This window comes from Mercenaria mercenaria, unplaced genomic scaffold, assembly GCF_021730395.1.
Source record: "Mercenaria mercenaria strain notata unplaced genomic scaffold, MADL_Memer_1 contig_1912, whole genome shotgun sequence".
NCBI lineage: Eukaryota > Metazoa > Mollusca > Bivalvia > Venerida > Veneridae > Mercenaria > Mercenaria mercenaria.
Window position 1 is genome coordinate 7,330 of NW_026459930.1, and position 22,979 is coordinate 30,308.

The 22,979-nt window shown below is 34.4% G+C and overlaps 2 protein-coding genes across 2 annotated transcripts; both read right to left on the reverse strand.

Moving 5' to 3' along the window:
- Positions 1-3,050: 3,050 nt before the first annotated feature.
- On the reverse strand, positions 3,051-14,249 carry LOC123554344 (uncharacterized). The gene is made up of 5 exons (XM_045344425.2): positions 14,017-14,249; positions 12,437-12,619; positions 10,976-11,200; positions 9,435-9,508; positions 3,051-5,242 (listed from the first exon to the last, which is right to left on the reverse strand). Exons 1-5 carry the CDS (start codon positions 14,126-14,128, stop codon positions 4,211-4,213), a joined length of 1,626 nt encoding a protein of 541 aa, XP_045200360.1. The 5' UTR covers positions 14,129-14,249; the 3' UTR covers positions 3,051-4,210.
- A 656-nt stretch (positions 14,250-14,905) lies between these two features.
- On the reverse strand, positions 14,906-22,243 carry LOC123555461 (uncharacterized). The gene is made up of 7 exons (XM_045346076.2): positions 20,869-22,243; positions 20,383-20,571; positions 18,887-19,009; positions 17,716-17,892; positions 17,111-17,290; positions 15,417-15,569; positions 14,906-15,137 (listed from the first exon to the last, which is right to left on the reverse strand). The coding sequence occupies exons 1-7, from the start codon at positions 22,241-22,243 to the stop codon at positions 14,947-14,949; spliced, it is 2,388 nt and encodes a 795-aa protein (XP_045202011.2). The 3' UTR covers positions 14,906-14,946.
- Positions 22,244-22,979: the final 736 nt, after the last annotated feature.

Below are 22,979 nucleotides of genomic sequence, written 5' to 3' on the forward strand. Positions count from 1 at the left end.
ATATTACACAATTTCTATTATTCACTGGGGTTCTTAATGGTCTTGCGCATCGACTTGCTTCTATTTGTAACCTATGAGATGCAAGTTTTTAAACCGTGAAATAATCTAAATAATCAAACAATTTAAAATTTGCATGGTTCTATCAAATAATACTCGAGTGGATTCTTGCAATCTTTCATGCTAATTCTGTTCAAAATTATCCTTTAGTCTTTGCTTAACTATTTTTTTAAAACATATCAGCATAACCTATGCTTTGTTGCAGCCAAACAAAACTTAAAAGTCCTTTTAATTGAGAACACCAGTTTTGCCTTCCTATCATTTTTAATACATGATAAATTCTACTTTACTACCTAAGATATTTATCCAGGATTTAATAACATTAATAAGTGTCTACAGTGAAAGGATATTCTACCTAGTTCTTCATATCAACGAGGAAAAAAAAACAACAACAAAAAATAAAAAAAACGAAAAAAACAAAACAAAACAAAAAAACAACAACAACAAACAAACAAACTTATATGACACATTTATGTTCAATGGTGAGAAGCAATTTCTGCTTATTAAGATTCAATATGAGGAAATTACCTATCAATGTACATAAATATAATAATACTTCTTGATTAGGTTTTTGCACGTGTAGTAAGTAAGGAATATTTCTTAGGAATTAATTGCAATAATTTCCTTTCAATACCGATGTCGTATTTCTGTCATCACTGGACACGCAGTAGTTCTTTTGACCTTAAAATATCTAAAACAGATTTCTCAAAGGGTCACAACTGCTATTGATTTATGTATACCGCCAGTCAGAGAAAAATCCAAATCGTATGAAAATTAGAATTAAGCAGCTATTTTGATTCTAAACACATATTTTTAGAAATAAGCATTAATCGACAAAAGCATATTTACCACTATCAAAATATAACAATGGGTATTCACTTCTCAACTTATTGATAGAACGAAAGAATAATAGGAAGTACACCAGATCAACAAAACTTTCTTATTTGACACCATCTCATTTGCGAAGACAGCTATGCGGACAAAACATAAAGCTGCCAAGTTCGGTCCTATGCCTGATCATTTCCATTTTTTTCTATTTTATCTGGCGGGATAATTGCCACATTTTCTCATGATTTTTATGTTTCATTTATTAAAGAAAAAACAAAACACTAGATTTCTATAGTCATTCAAGTACATGTTAGTATGTCGTTTTAGAAATATCTTATATACAAAGATATATTACTTGTCACCAGCGTTTCCAAGGACTTTCAAGAAAATCAAAGATTAGACAAGCGTTCGTTCATTCAACGGGCAAAAATTTCAAGCAAATGGCGTCAAGTAGACGGAAAAATAGAAATCACAAAATAAATACTATACAAAGTTTGTAAAAAAAACAACAAAAACGTGAAATGTGTTATATAGAATTATATAAGAATAAAAGCAATAACGGTAAGATTACATAACATTGAATCTTAAAGAAATCTTAAGGGGACGCATATTGCTACATTCACAGTTCATACAGAAATGCGGATGGGGTGCATATTCAAGAAATCGATGGTGGGAAAATAAAAAACATATTCCTAAACTGATATAATACTGATGGACACCTGTAATATTCAGTTTTTTGTGGATAAGGATGTGGTACTATGAATGTAATAGGAAAACAGAGGTCTTTGTGAAAGTACATTCAACACAAAATATTAAGCTTTTGTATAAGGAAAAAACAGGTTTTTTTACAATAACAGTGTTCCAAATAATGTTGAAGGGATGAGATTTTCTTTCTAACACACCAGGTTTGCTTAAACATGTAAAAATTTAACGCCACGTCATTTCAGCTCGGGATGGACGCCATATTTCTCATTGATAAAAATGTAAACAAAAAAAATCAGAGTGGGATTAGCATTGCAAGGGCATAACATGACATTCTACACAATGAATACCTTAGAACAGATATCTAATATGCTACACAGGTCAGGCGGGTTAAATGCATAATGGCGATCACTTGAAATTCATCTTGAAAAGGTGGTTAATTTTAGTTTATTTACATGGTTTTTAATTTTCCCACGACTTCTCGGCGATTCACTACAAATGTATTACTGCGCCGGACGAAAGGTAACTCTAATAAACAACGGGAGACAACTTAGGTGTCAGCACGTGTACGATTTTTAAAAAAACATGTCGATGATTATAATTTCTTATCAAATAATGAATCCTATTTAGATATTCGTCTTTAATATTAGAAAATTATTAATTTCTGGGGACATTTGTCAAAAATATTACTTACATTGGACTACTTTGCGCATCAAACTGGTTTCCGCTTCAGTTGTGAGGCACTTCCGTTATACTTTTTGACAACAATAACAAAACACAAAATGAATCAATAAAGTCACTTATAAACCGACTGCTACTTAAATCAGTGTAAGTAAAGTTGTTGTTACAACATTATACAAGTTCGTTACGTTATGAGATAAAGTTTATCTTGAACTGCATAATCCATTAATTACGTTTAGATGATATTGCATTTACAACTTATTTGACCCCATTTTTTTACGTGAATGACAGCATTCTCGTGCAACTCGTGAAAACAGAGTTATGAAAAGTATGGTGGAGAATTCAAGGACAAATTATAAATGACATTAAAGTGAGGTTAACTGTATATTCGTCCAGTTTTGATCATTGACATGCCTGCTGTGTATTAGTAACTTTTGTGAACAAGATTAGAATGTTACTTTTGCACATATACACATTGATTGGACCTCTCAACCAAATTTCATACCTTATTTTAGGGATTTTTAAGACAATACATTTTCAAAAGTTTGTTGAATGTGTTTTGATATTTAAGTGCATTGTAGTTCATGAATACCAAGTTAAAAATTAATAATGGCAACATTTCTAGGCCCTTATTGTAAGCCACTAGACTTCTGTAACGATAAATGTTTAATGTATTAAGGGGAATATACTCTTTTAGTTTTGGAATGTGGCATTCCTTGACCACCGTATCTTTTCTTATGCACTACTTTGTAAACAAACTAAATAATGTGTTTTAGCTTACATATGCGAAATGAAAAGCAAGACAGTGACCATATTTCACATTCTTTCTTTAAATTAGAATCTGTAGGACATTGATAAATGTTTGGACAAGGTGTAGCACTATTATTTTCGCACCAAAAAGTCTTAATTGTTGACTTTGAATGTACACAATAAGTCTTATGTAATTCAACAATAACTTTCTTGTTTCAGTTTTCTCATTTTTATTTTAGTGAGCAATCCTTTGTGTACTTATAACAGTTGAAACAGTATCCATTTCATGTACCAAAACCTTGTACTTTTTTGCAGGTAAATTTTATCATACCCCACCCACTTTTTTCTAATTTCAAAGTATGCGTCCCCTTAACTGAATATGATTCGAACCAACGGCAACGTGCATGGAAGTCAAAGAGCTTACTTTTACGGCACTGTGTCTTTGGTTACTACACAGGTTACCTTAGTTAATAATACAGACAGTTTCAGGAAACAAAAATACAAAATCGCGTAAAAAACGAAAACGCCCAAAATATTTGCGAGGATTAATGAGTGCCAGGTCTATACAAAGGACAATATTCACTTGTTTATTCCGTTAAAAAGCTAATTAGCAAATAGTATTTAGTACATTGTGACAGTAAAAAAGGTTTTGTTTGACATTGATCAAACTTAAACATTGTTGATAGCTTTGAATGACAAGAAAAATAAGTTATATAAATTCAGTGCACATCTTAAGGCTGAACACCACTAAATTCGGCCGTTCTTTCTTTCATATTAAATCAACTTACTTTATAACGGGTTTTCAACATTTTCTAGCAAAGGTACTTCTACTTATATTCCCCGGGTATAAAGAACTGCATCGCTACTATAGAAAAAGAAAAAGAAAAAGGGGTAATATTTTAAACTACAGGAAGTACCATTTTTCATGTCTTTGGTATTAACAGTCAATGCTACTGTCTTCTTTAAGGTGAAATGTGACAATAGATAGAATTTGATGTAAGATAATGCAAAAAAAAAAAAATGCATAAAACAGGCAAAAATATAACGACTTCAATTGATATCTGGCGAACTCTGAAAAATTAAGCGCACGGACCTATACGTGTTATTTGGCCATATGACTGAAAATAGGTACATCTACATGTATGAAAAAAAAATCATTAAAATCTAAACAGACAGAACCAATTAAATTGGTTTAATCTTTCAAGAATTTGTTCAGTTCTGTTATTAGTTTTTCTATATTATAGAACTTAGCCTCGAGAAGGAGTTCTTGTAAGACAAGCCTCTCTGTTGGATATATTTCTTGTGGAATTTCGCATTTATTTCTCAAGAAGTTTAAGATAAACCTGAAATGCTTAGGATCTCTATCAATAAATATACATTTATTTTGAATTTGAACCGGTGAGTTTTGTTGCATCATTTCCGATAAAACTGAATAGCCACTATTCAAAAGCGTAACTTTAGAAGTTTGAAAGGCAGTTCCGCCAACATTCAGTTGGATATACCCTTCTTGGTGTTTCTGAACAAGTTTTACATTATCTGCTACATTTAAAATCTTGGATTGCTCCTCCTCTGGAACTAGTTGTTCATCACTGATACTCACTGATAAAGGTGTCATTTCTACGTCACTATTGTCTGACATAGTATCTTCCTTAGGATCAGGAGAAGGTTCCGTTTCTGGGTTTATTTCATTGGTGCGTTCCAGTAATGCGTGTTCTCTTATTCTTTTGTTCTTGTTACCAATAAAAGTATCTTCTTCCTGGCTGTCATTCTTTTTAAGACATTTTGATTTTCTTTTTAAGCCGTTACACTCATTAAGTTTATTCGTGGGAGCCGGTTTTAATTGATTCTGTGTTTCCATCTCTCTTCTCATTCGTTTCGACTTTCTGTGTTCATCATCTTTTTTAGTAGCAATAAGGGTTTCATCTGACTTTTTAACTTTATGTCTTTTGCGATATATCACTTCTATGTCTTTTTCTGCCATTTCATTCTCATATTTGTAGACTTCCTCCTCGGCCTGTTTGCCTCTGAGTTTACTTCTGTTATTAAAAGCCTCGAACTTAATATCTTTCCAGCATGTATGTCGGGCCCCCTTTGTAATAAACACTCGTTTGCATCCTAAACATACGTAGCGACATTTCAGGTGATGAGTTTTTAAGTGTTTTATCAATTTTGATTTTTCTGGATATCGGACTTTTTTACACAACCTGCATTGGTAAATGCAATCCTGTAAAAATAAAAACAACAATGTTTGAACAATGTTAAACTAACAATATCGTATAGGACGAGTCATTACTAATTTCATTACTATTTCTCATCAGTAAAATACTGAATAGATAGAAAGAGACAAGGGTGAGGCAAGGAATCCAACAGTTTGAAAGTGTGTAATACTCCTGTGTCCAGTCGTCGTGCGTCGTCTCTGCAGCTTTCAACATTTTTACTGTTGATGTCACAGTTTTAGTCCAATTTTCATGAAACTTTTTACAATGTTTGCTTTAACAAATTATTGGACAAGTTAGAAACTTGGTCAAATCACAAAAGCCTTGTGAACACTTCTAAGGCCAGCTGTTGTTTTCCACCTGATCTATATGAAACCTTGTCTTTGCCTAGCCACGAAGACAAATCATAGATAAACCTCGGAAAAACTATGGATCACAGTCATTATCTTCTTGATTTATATAAATCAAGGTCAACATAGTTGCATCTATCAAATCCAATTAAAGTTTGAGACTGGGCTATATGCTTTTAAAATCTTAGTCTTGATTTCTTGATTTAAAACATAAAAAACTGCGGTCAAAAACTAGGTCACTTTGGTCAGACCATAGAAAAATTGTATTAACGCTCTAAGGACACATTCTCCACTTGATCTGTTTGACATGAGGTCAGAATATTTGTCGTTTTGAAATCTAGGTCAAATCTGAGACTGGGTCATCTTAGATCTAAAACTACGCTACTAGGTAAAATCAAAGAAAGACATTGTTAACGCTTTATAGACCACATTTTCTACCTGATCTATACGAAACCTTGTCAGAATGTTTGTCTTTATAAAATCTAGATCAAATTTGAAACTAGGTCATCCAGAGTCAAAAACTGTCTCTAGGTTATATCATTACACTATAGATACTACATTTTCCAGCTGATCTATATGAGACTAATTCAATAATTGTCTTTATAAAACCTAGGAGGATTTCGATAATCGATCATATAGGTCAAAATCAAAGCTAATGAAACAAGGCAGTCTGAAAGACAGCAAAATCCCCCGCCACTGCTATGGATAGTGAAAGGGTAAACCTTTGATTTTAGCTGTGACCTTGACCTTGAACTGACATGGCTGACTCATGAATTCTGCACAACGTCTTGATGAGGTGATCATTTGACCAAAGTTTCATGAAAATCCTTCAAGTGGTTTAGGAGATACAGAGCTGAAACCTTTGACCTTCAGTTGTGACCTTGACCTTGAGTTGACATGGCTGACTCATGAGTTCTTGATGAGGTGATCATTTGACCCAAGTTTGATGAAAATCCTTCAAGGGGTTAAGGAGATACAGAGTGGGCACCAAATGGAAGGCTCAAACCTTCGACCCTTAGTTGTGACCTTGACCTGGCATGGTTGACTCATAATTTCTGCACATCGTTCTGATGAGGTAATCATTTGACCCAAGTTTTATAAAATTCCTTCAAGGGGTTTAGGAGATATAGAGCGGACACGAAATGGAAGGCTCAAACCTTTGACCTTCAGTTGTGACCTTGACATTGAGCCGACATGGCTGACTCATAAGTTCTGCACATCGCCCTGATGAGGTGATCGTTTGACCCAAGTTTGATGAAAATCCTTCAAGGGGTTTAGGAGATATAGAGCGGACACAAAATGGAAGGCTCAAACCTTTGACCCTAAGTTGTGACCTTGACCTTGAGCCGGCATGGCTGACTCATGGGTTCTGCAAATTGTCTTGATGAGGTGATCATTTGACTCAAGTTTTATAAAATTCCTTCAAGGGGTTTAGGAGATATAGAGCGGACACAAAATGGCAGGCTCAAACCTTTGACCTTGAGTTGTGACATTGACCTTGAACCGACAAGGTTGACTCATGGGTTCTGCACATTGTCTTGATGAGGTGATCATTTGACCCAAGTTTCATGAAAATCCTTCAAGGGGTTTAGGAGATATGGACCGGACACGATTTTGTTACGGACAGAAGGACGTCCGGACGGAAGGACGGACGGACGGAAGGACGGACGCAGCCCATTCCTATAATCCCTCCGCCACGGCGGGGGATTAATAGATACATTGCCCATACTCTATAAGCCATACTTTATATTTGATCTATTTGAAATCGGGTCAGAATGTTTGTTTATATGAAAATGGGCCATCTGAGATCAAAAACTAGGTCATTTTATCATTGACAACCACTGTTCACAGTCTAGAGGTCTGATTTTGCTTTCGAAAATGGATCATCTGGTAAAAAACGAGGCCACTAGCTTAAATCAAAGAAATATCTTGTTTATACAGTGTCACAGTTTTTGTCTGTAAGAAATCTAGACATGAAACTAAATTAAATGAAGTAAAAACAATGTCATAATTAGGTCAAATAAAAAATATGTTTACCTACTAGAGGCAACATTTTATTCCTGATCTCCATGAAACCTTGTTAAAATGATTTTCTTATAAAGGCTAGGTCAACATCGAAGCTCGGTCATATATTTTCACAATCTAGGTCACAAGGTTAAAGCATAAAAATGATTTCTAATATGTTTTACCTGATTAACATTAAGTATGGCCAGAGAGTTTGTTTTTTAATGAAATCTATACCATACTGGATACTTGGTCACCTAACATTAGAACTAGGTCAGGCCGTATTTTTGATTATATGTCTGAAGTTTTAAATATGTTTAGTCAGGGTTTTCTTTCGTAATTATTTTCAATTCGTAATAAACACAAATTCAGTGCGATTTCAATCAATGAAAGATATAACTTCAGTGTAAGATTTTCTTGTTTTATTCAGGCATGGATTTGAGGAGGACCAACTAGCTAAATTTCAAGAGTTATCGGCTTGCAACGTTTGCCATTTTTATCGACCTTTAGGGGTTCCTAATAGTGTCTAATTTCATGTTGTTATAATCTGACACACTACTAAGTGTATTATAACAAGGTAATCAGTAACACCGATGGATGCTCTAAGAAAATACTGTAGCTTAGGGGCTTTTCAGTCACGGAGGTTAAGGAGAAATGTGGTTAGCACGAGTTGTGGTTCTTTGACACTGCACTCCCTCTCACTGATCTCAATGAATATGCAATGTATGAAGCCAATAGCTTACACAGTATTCGAGTTATGCCCAGGACAAGGTTTTCGAACAAAGGGAGATAATTCAAAAATGGAATAGCTGGAGTTATGGTTCCTAGTCAGTGCACTTTCTCTCACTGACCTCTATCAATATATAAAGTTTCCAGTCAATGCCTTACATAGTAGTCAAGTTGTGCCCCGGAGAAGATTTTCAAGAAAAGGTAGATAATTCAAACATGGGACTACCAAGAGTTTTGATTCCTTGTCATAGCACTTCCTCTCAATAAGGTCTATCATTGTATAATGTTACAACTTGGTACCTTCAATACTTTTTGAGTTCTCATCCGGACAAGAAGTGTCAAAAAGAGAGGTAATTAAAAAATGGGACCGCCTAGAGTTATAGTTCCTTGTCACTGTACTCCCTCTCATTGACATAGAATCACAATTCTATCAATATTAAAGTAAGAAGTCAATGCCGTACATATTATTCAAATTATGACCCAGACAACCTTTACAAGAAGAGAGATAAATAAAATATTGGACCACAAAGAGTTTTGGTATCTTGTCACTGCACTCCCGCTTACTAACCTCTATCAATATGTAAAGTATCAAGCCAATATCTTACATAGTATTATAGAGTTATGCTCAAGACAAGGTTTTAAAAAAAGGAGATAATTTAAAAATGGGATCACCTAGAGTTATGGTTTCTTGTCAATGTACTTCCTCTCAATGAGATCTAATATTGTATAAAGTTACATGTTGGTACCTTGAATACTGTTTGAGGTATCCTCCGGACAAGAAGTGTGACAAACAGACAGACAGACAAGGTGGCGGTCATATGTTTCCCACACACACCTTCGGGAAGTATAACAAATGTACAAAACCAAGGATAAAAGTACATGGTATAAACTGACAGCAGACACTTGAGGTCAGATGTATGCCTTATCTTCAGTTACGAAAATTTGGCCTGTAACAAGTTTCAACTAGTCGGATCTCGATAAAGCATCAAAGATGGACACTAATAAACATGGACAGGACACAGGCAGACGCTGTTATTAAATTTCTTGTAAAACCATATCGATCATATTAATTTATCAACAAAACTCACTTTACGTGTATATAGAATTAGTGTCCTACCTGTTCAGGATAATCGATTTTCTTTCCGCAGCCCATTATTGTAGCGGAATCATCTATTACCAAGTGTGATTTTTCTAAAAGAAGTAATTACAAGAAATTGGGTTGTACATGGACATTAATTTCATATATAGGCATACGGATGAGTCGTTTGTAGAATATAAGATGTACAATATGGATTGGAAATGTTCAATACTCATGAGCCTCGTCTTTTTTTATCTTAACTCATATCTTTGAGGTTACGTAGCCGATTCCTATTTCTTCAAAGTGTTTTGGAAATTTTCTAAACTGAAATGAAATTAATGTCTTTTTCCTCGATTTTCAATACAATATTTTCCGGCTTGTGAAAAACAGCTGTATCCAATTTTCTAGTACAGTGTGTGGCAAATGTCAACACACAATTGTGGAAGTATCTAAATGGAGTAAATTCCAACTTTTCTTTCATTTAGAAGTATTTTATCAAGCCGGATGCAATACATTATCTAAGAAAATATCTAGCGTACATGAAACTACTTTTAACATTACTTGTAAGGGGACTTTCAGTTTTAACTGAATATTTAAACAAATATCAAATTTTCAATATGGTCACAGTTGTCGACCACAATAAAATATGACCAATAATTCTGTGAAAAAGGCTTGACCTTTAGTCAAATTATTTTTATGGTCATTAACTATGCTCCCTGCTTAAACATTCCTACGTGACCTAAATATGGAAAAACTGCCCGTTTTCTCAACATTTTGTGCTTTCAGCAATATTAAGAACATGTTTTGAACAAAGTCATAGATAGCTTAATTCACTACAGCGGATAAATATGCTGTAAAATTAAATTTTTATTGTACATAACAACATCGTCTTAAATAATTGTTACATAGTTATGGAAAAATAGATAGAAATATCTATTACAGTAATTTTACTGTGTTTGAAGTGATACTAGGTAATGTGATTTTCTTTTCTAAAGTAAAGTATGTAACACTTTGCCAATAGTATCATAACTTTTCTAAGTACTTGGTTTTAATTGTCATATACCATGGGCGATGGATACTCTAATGCAAACGTAATTTTTTACGAGAAGCCGAAATCTTGGGAGGACTATATTTTACATAGAAGTACATGTCTAATATCTTAAAATAATATCATTTTTATTCCTGCATCAATACTTTTTTTGAATTCTAACAAAATGAAATGAACATCACATGTTTGGTTTGAAACCCACAACAACAATATTTCAAACTATAAAATACAGAAGTAGTTTTTTCTCTTTCTCTTCTTTTGTCATGCTTAGGGAGTTGGTGAACTAATGTGCTGCAAACTACCTAAACAACACTTTAATAATGACAGCCATAAATAGACTGGAGGCAACTTAAGAGCCATCATCTCATTTCTGAATGCTATACATAAGTATACAGAAGAAAGGTTTAGCGTTTTGTCTAGGCTATATCACAACTTACTGAAGTAGATATATACTTGAAACAGTCAAATATCTTTTAAAACTTTAGTAACAGTTACAATATTGGTTTGCAATGTTGTAATGTTTTATACTTACCCAGTTTCTTAGTCTTTTCAACACCCACGGAGACTGCACCTGATCTCATGCCCTTTTTGTCGGTTTCTCTATGAACAGTTGGAAGTATATCATGGTCTCGAGATTCAATTGTCCAATTCATATCACTATCACTAGTTCTCGGTGACACAACTCTGCTGCTACATTCCGACGAGTTTCCATCTGACTTTTGCGAAATACAGGTTCCATCAGATAGGCCTCTTTTATCTGTAAATAAAAGCAAACTTTCGTCCAGTGTTTCGGCAGCTTGAGAATTTTGCTTGTCCTATCCCAAGTAAAATATCAATTTGCAAAGTACCTCGCGATTGGAAATTAATAATTTTGGAAGCTTTAAGCGGGTTTAAAACTTATCTTTTAGTTCAAATTGTTGAAATACCCCATATCTATCAAACGCAAATGTAAAACTAGAATTCTATTGAAATTAAAAGAACTGCTCCGAATTTTAGATATTTTCATATTAAAAAAAATATTTTTCATAGGAATCTAACACCATGGGACACGAAACGGACCCTGTTAACCTTTGACTTCTGTGTGACATTGACCTTGGAGCTAGGGGGTCTGGGTCTTGTGCATGACACATCGTCTTATTATGGGGAACATATATGCCAAGTTATTTTAAAATCCCTTCATAGATGGCAGAGTTATGGACCGGACACGAAGAATGACAGAAAGACGGAAGGACCGATGGGCGGAGGATGGAAGGACGGAAGGATGCAGCCTATTTCTATGCCCCTTTTTTCTTCGAAAAAGGCGGGGAACAATAAGTAAAGTTTCTAAGTAGTTTTATTGCCTAAATTTTTAATATTGATTAATCGACAATCAGGCCTTTTATACTGATTAACAGGCTTTGGCAGTTTGACCGCACACTGCATGCTATAGTTTGCATCAAATGTAAAAAAACAATAAAGGTTTAATACGTGGAAACATATCCAACGATTTCATAAATCGAGAAATATTAATAATGACACAACTTTCTTAGAAAATATGCGTACTTCAAAATACGTACAAAAAGAAATATGAAAGTGTATTTTTGTATACTATAACAGTAGGATATTAATATCTCTTCAGCAATCTGTATTTAGTTTAAAGAACTGTTTGACTTCCGCCGTCTTGTCAATAAATGAAGCGTTGTTTTTAGAAGAATGGGTAGATTAACTTTCCGTTTTGTAAGACAGATATCTGAGTTATCTCCCCTCAGTGTTTTCTCCGTGTGGTAAATTACACATTTGTTGATATACATACAAAAATGATAAACTATAACTACAATGGAAAATTGTGTTAAATGGGATATGCCTAGAGTCACAACCCCCATATAAATAGGGTCAACCAGAAATACTTCTAATAATAATGAAGGCGATATGAATAACACGACTAGTTGTATAAAAAGGGCAACTGATAGAGTAATTTGTATGTATAATTCATGCTATAAATAACCACATGTACCTCTATCTTCTTGGAAAAACTGTTCTTCTGTCGCCCTGTCATCAAACAAAGCTCTGTTTAAGTTTTCGTCAGTTGTAGGAATGTTTGGTGTTGAACAATTTGTGTACATATCTTCAGGTTTTGTGAGGTCTGAGGTTAAACTGGCAGTCAGAGTATGATACCCATCGATATTCATTTGTTGGTCTAAGAGATACAAGAGTTACATTTAACAGAACAGTTTATCAGAATTAAGCTTGAACCAATACAAAAAACATATGGCCCAGTAACGCTACTTATTTAAAGTAAAACGCTTTATGAAATTGTATTCCCTAAAGTTTTGAAAGCTTTGTAACTTTTTAATTATAAATTTAAAAGGATATAAACCTGTACATCTTTGGAAAAGTCTTTTATATTTCTAAGCAGATAATACAAAACAGATTATAAAGTCATAAGGTTAATGACGCATTATCTATTTCGGAACAATGCATACAGTTAGGTGCAACAATGATCAAGATAAACATTCTGACCAAGTTTCATGTTGATAGGTTCATAGATGTGGCCTCAAGAGTATTAACAAGCTTTTCATTTGATTTGACTGGGTGCCCTAGGTTTTTACCCCATATGACCCAGTTTCGAACTTGGCCTAAAGATCATCAAGCTAAACATTATGTGCAAGCTTGTTTCAATTCAAAGCATAAATGAAACCTCTATATGTCTGAAAGGGCCAAAACAGAAAATTTTGCCACTTTCAGGGACAGTTACTCTAGAACCCATGATGGAATCTAGCCGGTTTTCGAAAGGAACCAAGATCTTATTGTGACTTAAGTCTTATGTAAGTGTGGTCAAAATCGAATTTAAAATGTCACTTTTGTTCACAAGGTAAATATTAACAAATTGTGGCTCTTTCAGTGGTCAATCAGGGACCGTAACTCCGGAACATATAACTGGATCTGACAGATTCATCATGGAATCCAAGATCTATTGTTATTTAAAATATTTTGCAAGTTTATAACTATTCAAACCATAAATGAAGTCTCTTTATGGCTGCACAAGACAAAAAAGCTTAGCACAATTGCAAAATGTGGTCTCTATCGTGTTCACAAGTCAAAATAGCAAATTTTGGCCCTTTAAGAGGCCATAACTCTGAAACCCATGATGGGATGTGGTCAGTTTTCGAAAGGAACCGAGTTATTATGCCAATGCAAGCTGTGTGCAAGTTTGATAAAATCGACTGAAAATGTGGTTTCTATCGTGTTCATAAGAAACTATGAACGGTCGGACGACGGACGATCACAAAACCTCACCTTGTCATTTCGTGACAGGTGAGCTAAAAGCCGCAAGAATGTCTCTCATTGAACAGAGGCAGTATTAGAGAGTCTAAATAATATGAAAATGCTTCCTCCGTATTTGCAAAAATGTTCATACCATTATCATAACTTCATTTCCAATCCCATTGGTAAAACTAATCAGTCAACTGATGAAGACTTAATGACGTGATTATTTAATAAGGAAGTATGCAAAGATGTGTGTAAGTATTTTCCCATAGATAACTTTTGGTATACTTTTTACATCAAGTTGTCTATCAAAATACATGCAAGCACCTGTGTCTATTTCGAGCGTCTGTTTAACATTGGCTGTCTCGTCATCTGCTAAAGCACTGTTATGTATACTCTTGGCTGTATGGCAGTCTGTTATTGAAAAAAATGTATACATATCTTCTTGTTTTAGTAGTATCCATGTTTTCAGTTTCGTTTCCTTTCAAATTGGTATTAGACTTGATCATAGTCATGAGTTGTCTTACAATCTCTACATCCATTATCAGTGATTGAGCTGTAACCAGCTATCGTATTTCAATTCTTAACAGTAATAAAGTAAATTGGAAACTGTTACAAGAAGAGGTTGAAAATCCCGTAAATATAAATACAGAAATTGACAGTTCGCTAGAAACATTTCAGGAAATTAAATTCAAATAGCTATCCACGAGGTAAGACTTGTTAATCTGTAATGTTTTTTTTTCAAGTAGTGTTTCAATAAATAGTTCATTGGAAGAATTTTCAGGATTATCACAAGGTATCTATGTACTCTGCAAAGATATCTATATATGTTTTAAAAATGTGTGCGTTCGTGCGTGCGTGCGTGTGTGTGTGCCTTGTTAAAGTATCACATCAATATATGAGAACCCGAAAATATGTTCTATTAAGTTTATGCAGTTGCTGCATCCACAAAGTTCATACACATCCATGCATCAAGAACATGGATATGAATTTACAACTGCTAACAGAATCAATGTGACATTCCGTGCCTTATCATTACGTAGCAGTTTTGCACAATATAAGCTGTGAGGTCAAATGTTGACAGACGTTCCCACTAAATGTCAAGAAATAGTATAGCTTTGTTAAATCATTATGAAATATTTTATAGTCAAAAAATAGTTACTTTCCAACTGGTTACGATAAATCAGAAATAATGTTAGAGAAATGTAAAGTTACGAAACTATTTTCTGAAGAAAGATATCCACTTGCATTTACAAACTATACTAGTATATGATAACCTAAATAGTAATGTATAAAATCTGCACACATGCCTTTTTTCATTTCAAAGGATTGTCCAGAATCCGGCTCCCTGTCAGCAAAGTCTGTCGTATATGAACAAGTAGACATATCTTCAAATTTCGTGAGGTCTTCGTTCACAATAGATGTTGGAGTGTCCTCTTCTGTCCTATCTATATTAGACTTAATAATGTATATGTGTTGCATTTAAGTTACATTTAACATAAAAACAAAAACATAAAGCAAAGCCTGAATACATATTTCATTTGATTAGTACTTTAGTAGATCCTCGTCAATACGAACACAGCTTCTCTCATTGCAAGTTACTATTTTAGACCAAGGTTTGAAGGAATTGACAAAGTTGACTTATTTCTGGACTCTACCAATGATATAGTCACGTGCAGAACAATTCAATATGGATGTTAATACTTACAGACAGCATCATAACGTACCTATTCTATTATCCACACAGTGTGTTAAATGGAATCTGAGTCCTGTATCATTTTGATTTCCTTGGCGTATTTTGACGACCGTTTCGCCCATTTTCTTTTCTGATAGAACTTCAGGTTTAGGTTCAGTCCAATTAGTTGATTTACTTCCAGGTCCTACAAGAAGTAAGAAAAAGAGAAATACTTTAAAAATGATGTCATGACTATTTATGAGGAAAGATATGTTACCTCATTGCGTAGCATTTGTTAACAATGGACTGAAAGGGAGGATAAAATCACCTGTGTCTGTGTCTATTTTAAAGGAATTTTCAACATTCGCCACCTTATCATCCCTTGAAGCTCTAATCGAGCTCCTTTCTTCAGCTTTTTGTGTTGTTGGAGAATAAGTAGACATATCGTCTGCAATAGGATTTAACTCTGACTTGTTAATGGTCTGTTCCCGTCCTACGCGATAAAATTGTAACATTTTACCACAACAAACACCTCCGCAAAAAACCTTCTCTTCTTTAACTGTAATAATGTTTGGTATGTCCGTATAGAGAGGACACATTTATAATTTTGGGAAAAAATCTTTTATAAACTTTTTATTTGTTGTTTGTCCGTAGCAAAATCCTAACAAAACACGCACACATACATTGACCACAATGACCCGCGCACAATAGACTAGAGTTCGTATGAATTTTTACTCCTCGTGTATCATGCCCGCCAATGCGGTATCAAATGTCATTTGTTCTCACAAGAAACGTCTTTTTAGCTTTACATTTATCTACTTATAATCAAAGTTCAACAAGAAAACCACATTAAAAGAACGCAGCAGCACATCAGTAGGAGAACGTACAGAATGAAAACCACATATGTAACAAACGGACATAAATCTATTTACGAAGAAACACGCTGAACCGCTGGAAAGACTACTTGTGGATAGGTTAAACTTCACTCTTTAAACCCTTCATGTTATTTAAATACCTTGCAGTGTAAGAAAATTAAAGTACGAACTATTTCTTCGTATAGTTAATGGCTCTAGCATATGTATATTAATACTAATATACATACAAGAGTGATTAATTGCTTCATTACCACATACACATACACAAAAGAAAAGAATTCAACCGAACTTCCATTCAAATGTTTATACTTAGTGACAGTATCATTTGAACATTGTGTAAATTGTGATATGCTTGATGTATTGTCGATCCCTTTTGACTGAAATTCAGTTTCATTCAATCATGTCAGACGACGATTTCTTTTCGGCTCCTACGAAAAATAATGTTAGCTATTCAAAACAATTATGTATAACTACTATTCTTCACATTCTCTATGATGTGTAAAATTCTAAGCTGGCTGAAAATTCACTAGCAGGGAGGTAACCAGTACCTTACATGAATCTTAAAACAAGTTAAGAATATAGTTTTTTAATAAAATTAGGTAGTAAACGTTAACAGAAATCATAGATAAGAATTCAGTAAAAAATATCCATGAATCATCAAAAGTAGATAATCCCTCCTGCATTTTCTGTACATAAGCCAAGGTATTTTGTTTTTCTGCATCGATCAATATGTTCTTTGTTATAAAATAAACAAATGCAAACTAAAACCGCGCAAGTCCTTCTCATATTACTTCATTTAGATGCTATTACAGAAACTGCATGTACACAACCGTGTTGTCATAGCTTATTTCATTTGAATGCTTATACTAACCTGCAATAGTTGTTGGAATGTTTTTCCTATACATTTCTTTGTTGAATGATTGTTGAGCGTGGAAGTTGCCTGGTAAGTGGTCTGGGTTTCCTGTGCATGTATCAACAACAGATATGTTTTCTTTCTCTGTTGTACGAACCTCATGATTAGTAGCGTTGGTATTACAAATAATTTCTGACGCTGTGTAAACATAAAACACGTTCAGTGTAACAGTAAGTAAATCTGTAGAACATCAAGGTATAAAACTGAAGATTTTGCATCACACAATAAGATCTTAAAACAATATCTAAAAACAGGAAAATAAATAACTTTTTGTATTTTTTCAAATTTATACATTTGAGGCAGACATAAGTTATGTACATGTAGAAGATGATATTGTACGAATACAAAACATTAATGCAAAAGGAAGAAATAGTTTTAATATAGTTATAAAAATATTTATACTAGTTTTATGTAACGTGAATGTTTACGCATACTAAAAATATTCATAATATTTCGTCTCTCATGAATTTCCGTGTAAACAATTTTGGGGGATTTATATACTTTACCTATACCGTCATTACCTCGAGTGTTAATGAGTGTTTCATACTTAACGCGACTCCTACCTTCATCTGCTGCTGAACATTCTTCTCCATTTGTGATATCTTTGTTTGACACGGCCATTTCACTGTCGGGATTTGTCATGTTTGCTTCAGAGGTGCTGTTTATTTTCTTTTGAATTTCGTCTTGATCAGGTTGACCAGTAAATACGTTGTCACTTGCCAATATTTCGTTCCTTTGCTCTTTAGAATAGTATGTTATATTTTTAGATATACTTTTCATTGGTTCATTCATTTTTAAGATTTAACACCTTCTTTTTGTAACTGAAAACAACCAGTTCACGAGGAAACATCATTTGAAGGGCTTGATGTTTTAGCTCAAACAAATGTGGGAAAGGTATATCCAAGGATGCGTCTGACAAAATGTAATGTATCATGTGAATCACGAAAAACGGTGTTTTAAGTGTTTCTAAGTGTTTTTTTTATTTAAGCTATGGCGGTCCATAGGTGACCCAAGCACAGTCATTTGAACAATCGACTAAACTTAATTCAAGAAGATACCTGCATAGGCACCTCTGACCAATTTGTTGAAAGTTAATCGTAATTTATTTGATTTTGTTGGGTTTAACGCCGCACCAACACAGTTATAGGTCATATGGCGACTTTCCAGCTTTGATGGTGGAGGAAGACCCTAGGTGCCCCTCCGTGTATTATTTCATCACAAGCGGGCACCTGGGTAGAACCACCGACCTTCCGTAAGCCAGCTGGATAGCTTCCTCACATGAAGTACTCAACGCCCCAAGTAAGGCTCGAACCAACATCGGTGAGGGGCAAGTAATTTGAAGCCAACGACATTAACCACTCGGCCACGGAGGCCCCCAGTTAATCAAAAGAAAAGTTCGTTTATTTAAAGCTGTTTCGGTCTCAAAATGTTTAGTTTAAATTTATTCATGAGAAGAAAGTTCATAAGTGCAGTCAAGTGGAACAATTTAGATAAACCCGAATAAGGCCTATCAGTGAACAATGGACGATAGACACCAGATAATTCAACTACATAAATAACTCATATTGAACCTTTAGCTAAAGTTCGAAAAACATATATACGTGAAAATAGAGGTATAAAAGTACAAATATACTAACAAAAAAGAATTAGGCTTTAAACGTTATGCTTTCAAAATGGAATAGTGATGATATATACCATTTCGCTGAATAGTGTGCATATGTAGCTCACCGTTACCTGCGCTTTCTCTTGCATCTTGTGAATCCGTTTCTGCTAAAGTTGTCTTTGGTGTTTCGTCTTGTTCAAGGGGCAATGCAATCGCTCTTGAAAATGGAATTCCACTAATTTCAGCATTAGACTCTGAAATAGACGTTATAAGTCTATATGCTGTTAATTTGTTAGAGCTTATTTGATTGATTTTAGCAATCAATTCATTAACTGAAAAATACGTTAAACATGTAGTAGTGACGGAAAGGCGAATGCAAAAAAAATGATTACCGGTATCTAGACTCATGTAGATTATACGTCTTTGTTTCCGTATGATATATAATTTTAGACCTACTCAAAACGAATTTCTATTATAAAAACACTAAACTGAGTATACTTAACGATACAGAATTCATCCGCCACTGAATAGGTGACCATCATTTTTCTGACATATGGGGTTTCAACATTTTCTAATTTCGGACCCGGTTTCTCATTAGAAAGTTCGTTATCATGTTTTAGATAGTCATCTTCCTTCTCCTAAGTTTTAAATAGTTATCTTCCTGTCCCAAGTTTCAATAAGACATCTTCCTGTCCTAATTAGGAATAAGATTATCGTAATAGAAATTCGCCAGTGAATTAGAATCAGAAAAATATCTAAATAAGAAATATGAATTACGCTTTTTTAGTTTGAAAAGTATGGAGTCCAGAATATTTGCTCATAAACAATATTCCACACATATTTGAAAGACGAAAAAACCAGACCAGAAAATAAAACAACACCGATTACAAATATATTACAAATATGGGGGGGGGGGGGGCGTTTTTCGGTCGACTATCCGTGTAAAACAATTGTAGCCATTTGGGCAGAGTGACATCGTCGTTCTTTCCTTATGTGGGTATTGCCATAAACGTTAAATTAATAAATAACAAGTCAGGTAATCGTATTTTGTATGTCATAATATCACATGAATCTTAGTTTGTACGCAAACGTGTATGTTTTGAATTTAAAGCCCATATCTGAATGTATTTCAGATACATTGCTATTTATAAAGAAAGATGACGCCATTGTGCTAAAAACAGCTGTCGTATCAGTTATGTTTTGTTATATAAATTTCAATATCTTTTTACAGGATGTAGCCCGAGTTTCATATTTCCGCTACCTTTATTGTTTCATTCAGCCTTTTCTTCGCTGTATTGTCAACTATTGCGTATTCTCCTGTAACACAATCTATAAGATGATCCTGTGTAAGCAAAGGATGCAAAATAATAGCAGATTCAGATTTTATTGAGAAGTTATAAAAACGCATCACAACTCCCGCGTCCCGAGCATCTTGCTTAGGGGAACTGTATTGAACAAGTATACCTATACCTGTTCTATCCCATTTTAAAAGAATAGTTTCCGATTAATATTTTCATTACCATTTAAAGTTAAAATGGACTGCTAAATCGGATGTGAAACATTGAAAAAAACAACAAAAAAACATCATCATTATGAAAACGTATGTCGACAGAAGCCAACTGTTTACCTTTTGAATTAATTTCGTGTGAAATTACATCATTTGCTTGGTGATGCTCGCAGATTTCAGGTCTGTTCTCTGTATTTGAACTGGCATCATCATCTATATCGCTAACACTGCTATGGTTTATTTGGTCTACATCTTCATGTTCGTCAATACAGCTATAACCGATGTTGCTTTCACCATTCAATTGTTGTTCTTCAATCAGACAGAAATTGCGGTAATACTTGTTTCATTGAAAATATATTGACATTATTTATTAATGAAGTCGACGATCTTTATGAGTTTTACTTATAAGTATTGTTTTCTAATGCATATTATCTACAAATCAAATAGACCATTACAATAAAAACCTTTGTTTACAAATGTGTTTACCTTCTATAGATCTCCTGTTATATAACGATTAACCTAACGCTAACATTCGATGATTATATATCTCCAATTACACAACTGAGCAAAAAGTTTAACTGATCATACTTATCGACTTTTCCTCACCTGAGTGCTGAGTATTTATTTCAGCTTTGTCATTAACAAGAGTTGTCTTTTGCAAGATCTGTTGATTTCTTGCGACACGCATATCACTGTTCTCGTTACTACCCATTGTAATGCTTTGTTGATAAGTTTGCAGACTTCCTTTGCCTAAGTTTCCCACTTTGTCATCCTCTTTCGAGTTAGTTGATATTTGAACTAGTTCCTGTGCACATGAGCCATGGTTATCAAAAGCTGACCTTTCTGGTACCATGGATGGATCCTCTATGATTTTTATGAACTGATTGTCATCGTCTGAACTACAACAACGTTGTATAGAATCATCTGAAAAGTCTACAAACATAGTCGATATATCTTCCGAATCGGATGCTGTTTGATCTATTCTATGCGGAAAACATTCGTACTTGTATGCCAAAGAAGCATTTGGGTTACCTGATGCAAAATCTTCAGGAGATGGTACCGTAAAATGTGCAATCGAAGTCTCATTTTCAAAACCAACTGGCACCTTTCTTGCTGTTTCATTTTGATCTGTCTGATTTGTCCAAAAAATATTGAAATTTTGTGCTACATTGCTTTCGGTATTGTTATTGTTTGAATCTAAACTATCTTCTATGACAGCGAGCATTTCATTATCCATCCCTTGTTCATAATCAGTATTTTGTACACTTCTCATGTGATCATAATGCGAAAATCCATGAAATAGACTTTCGTTTATCGGGTCGGCGATATCCGACCTACGTGAATACATTGATCTAATTTGCCTAATGTGAACACCCATATCGTTAGCAAAAGAGTTTGTCCCAGCCTGTAAAATAGAAGAAGTTTCTGGGAATACCCGTCTAGGAACGCCCCCTTCGTATCCTGGTAGGTTAGCTATAGGTAGTTCAGTTTGCTCAATCGTTTGCTCTTCGAAACTGACTTCATTTGATTCAGGATATGGACCACGCAAGTTCTCTCTATTTACTGTTCGAGCTGTTTCTCTAGTTCTAGGAAGATTGAAGACGGAGTGAAAATTCACGACGTTGTTATTTTGGTAAAAAATACAAAGAGGAGCATGCCGACGATAAATTTCAAAAGGACTGTCTGTTGCAACCCAGTTACCTTTACTAAAACCACACCGATGGCAAAAAACAGTGTCACCATTTCCTGCATAATAAAAACCAGCGTTGACGAAATCACGGATATCCGGAAGGCCCCGTCTGGGAAAGTTCCGAAACGTGAGGTACCTTAGTAACGGGAATCGCATTGCTCTATGTGTTAGAACGATTCTTTGTCTGCCTACGTACATCAAAACCAATAAATGCAGAATTTGGATACAGTCTTCAGCATCTATTACAACATTTGGTCGCTCTTCAGGCGGCAAATCATTGTTTCCGTCCATTATTTTTCTGCAGAATACATTGAAAGTATGCTGAGTAGAATGCATAACATCATATTTTTAACGAACTTAAGTCTTATGTTGACTACGTTTGTACATAAGTAAGATCATGCATGTCTGGTCATCACAGGGACAAGTGTTTTACTGTTTCATTCCATTTCCAGATACCAGATTACGTGATACACACACACTATACTTAATAACTTAATAATAACATAATATATTAAGCTACATTAGCCCTAGTGGGTTTAATTTGTGCACTAGTCAGTAGTGTACATGTATTTACAACTATGCTTTGCATGGAATGTCACGGGCAGAGGGATAGGTCGACTGGCTGTACTAACCACTATAACCTGACGCTGAGTTAACAAACTGTAGGGAATCTAAAGTGGTAGCATATTCATGGCATGATGTTTCATTCCATTTCCAGATACCAGCTTACATGATATACACACACATGAACAATCGGGACGAGGACGCCGACTCCGACGAATGGCTGAGTGAAATAGCTTCATCTATTCTTTGGACTACCGAGTTAAAATACGGTTCTAAAATATCTAACACCTGTAAAACAATATTACGATACACTTGTTCTTGATCCTTCATTTCCCGCAATTTATCATTTATCAGTATTAATTTGGATTGTAATGAGTTTCATTTTATTTCATACTTTCTATTAACTTAATAGACTATACCCTCATAAGGATCTTAGTTACAGTGTGTTTACATTATAGGACCA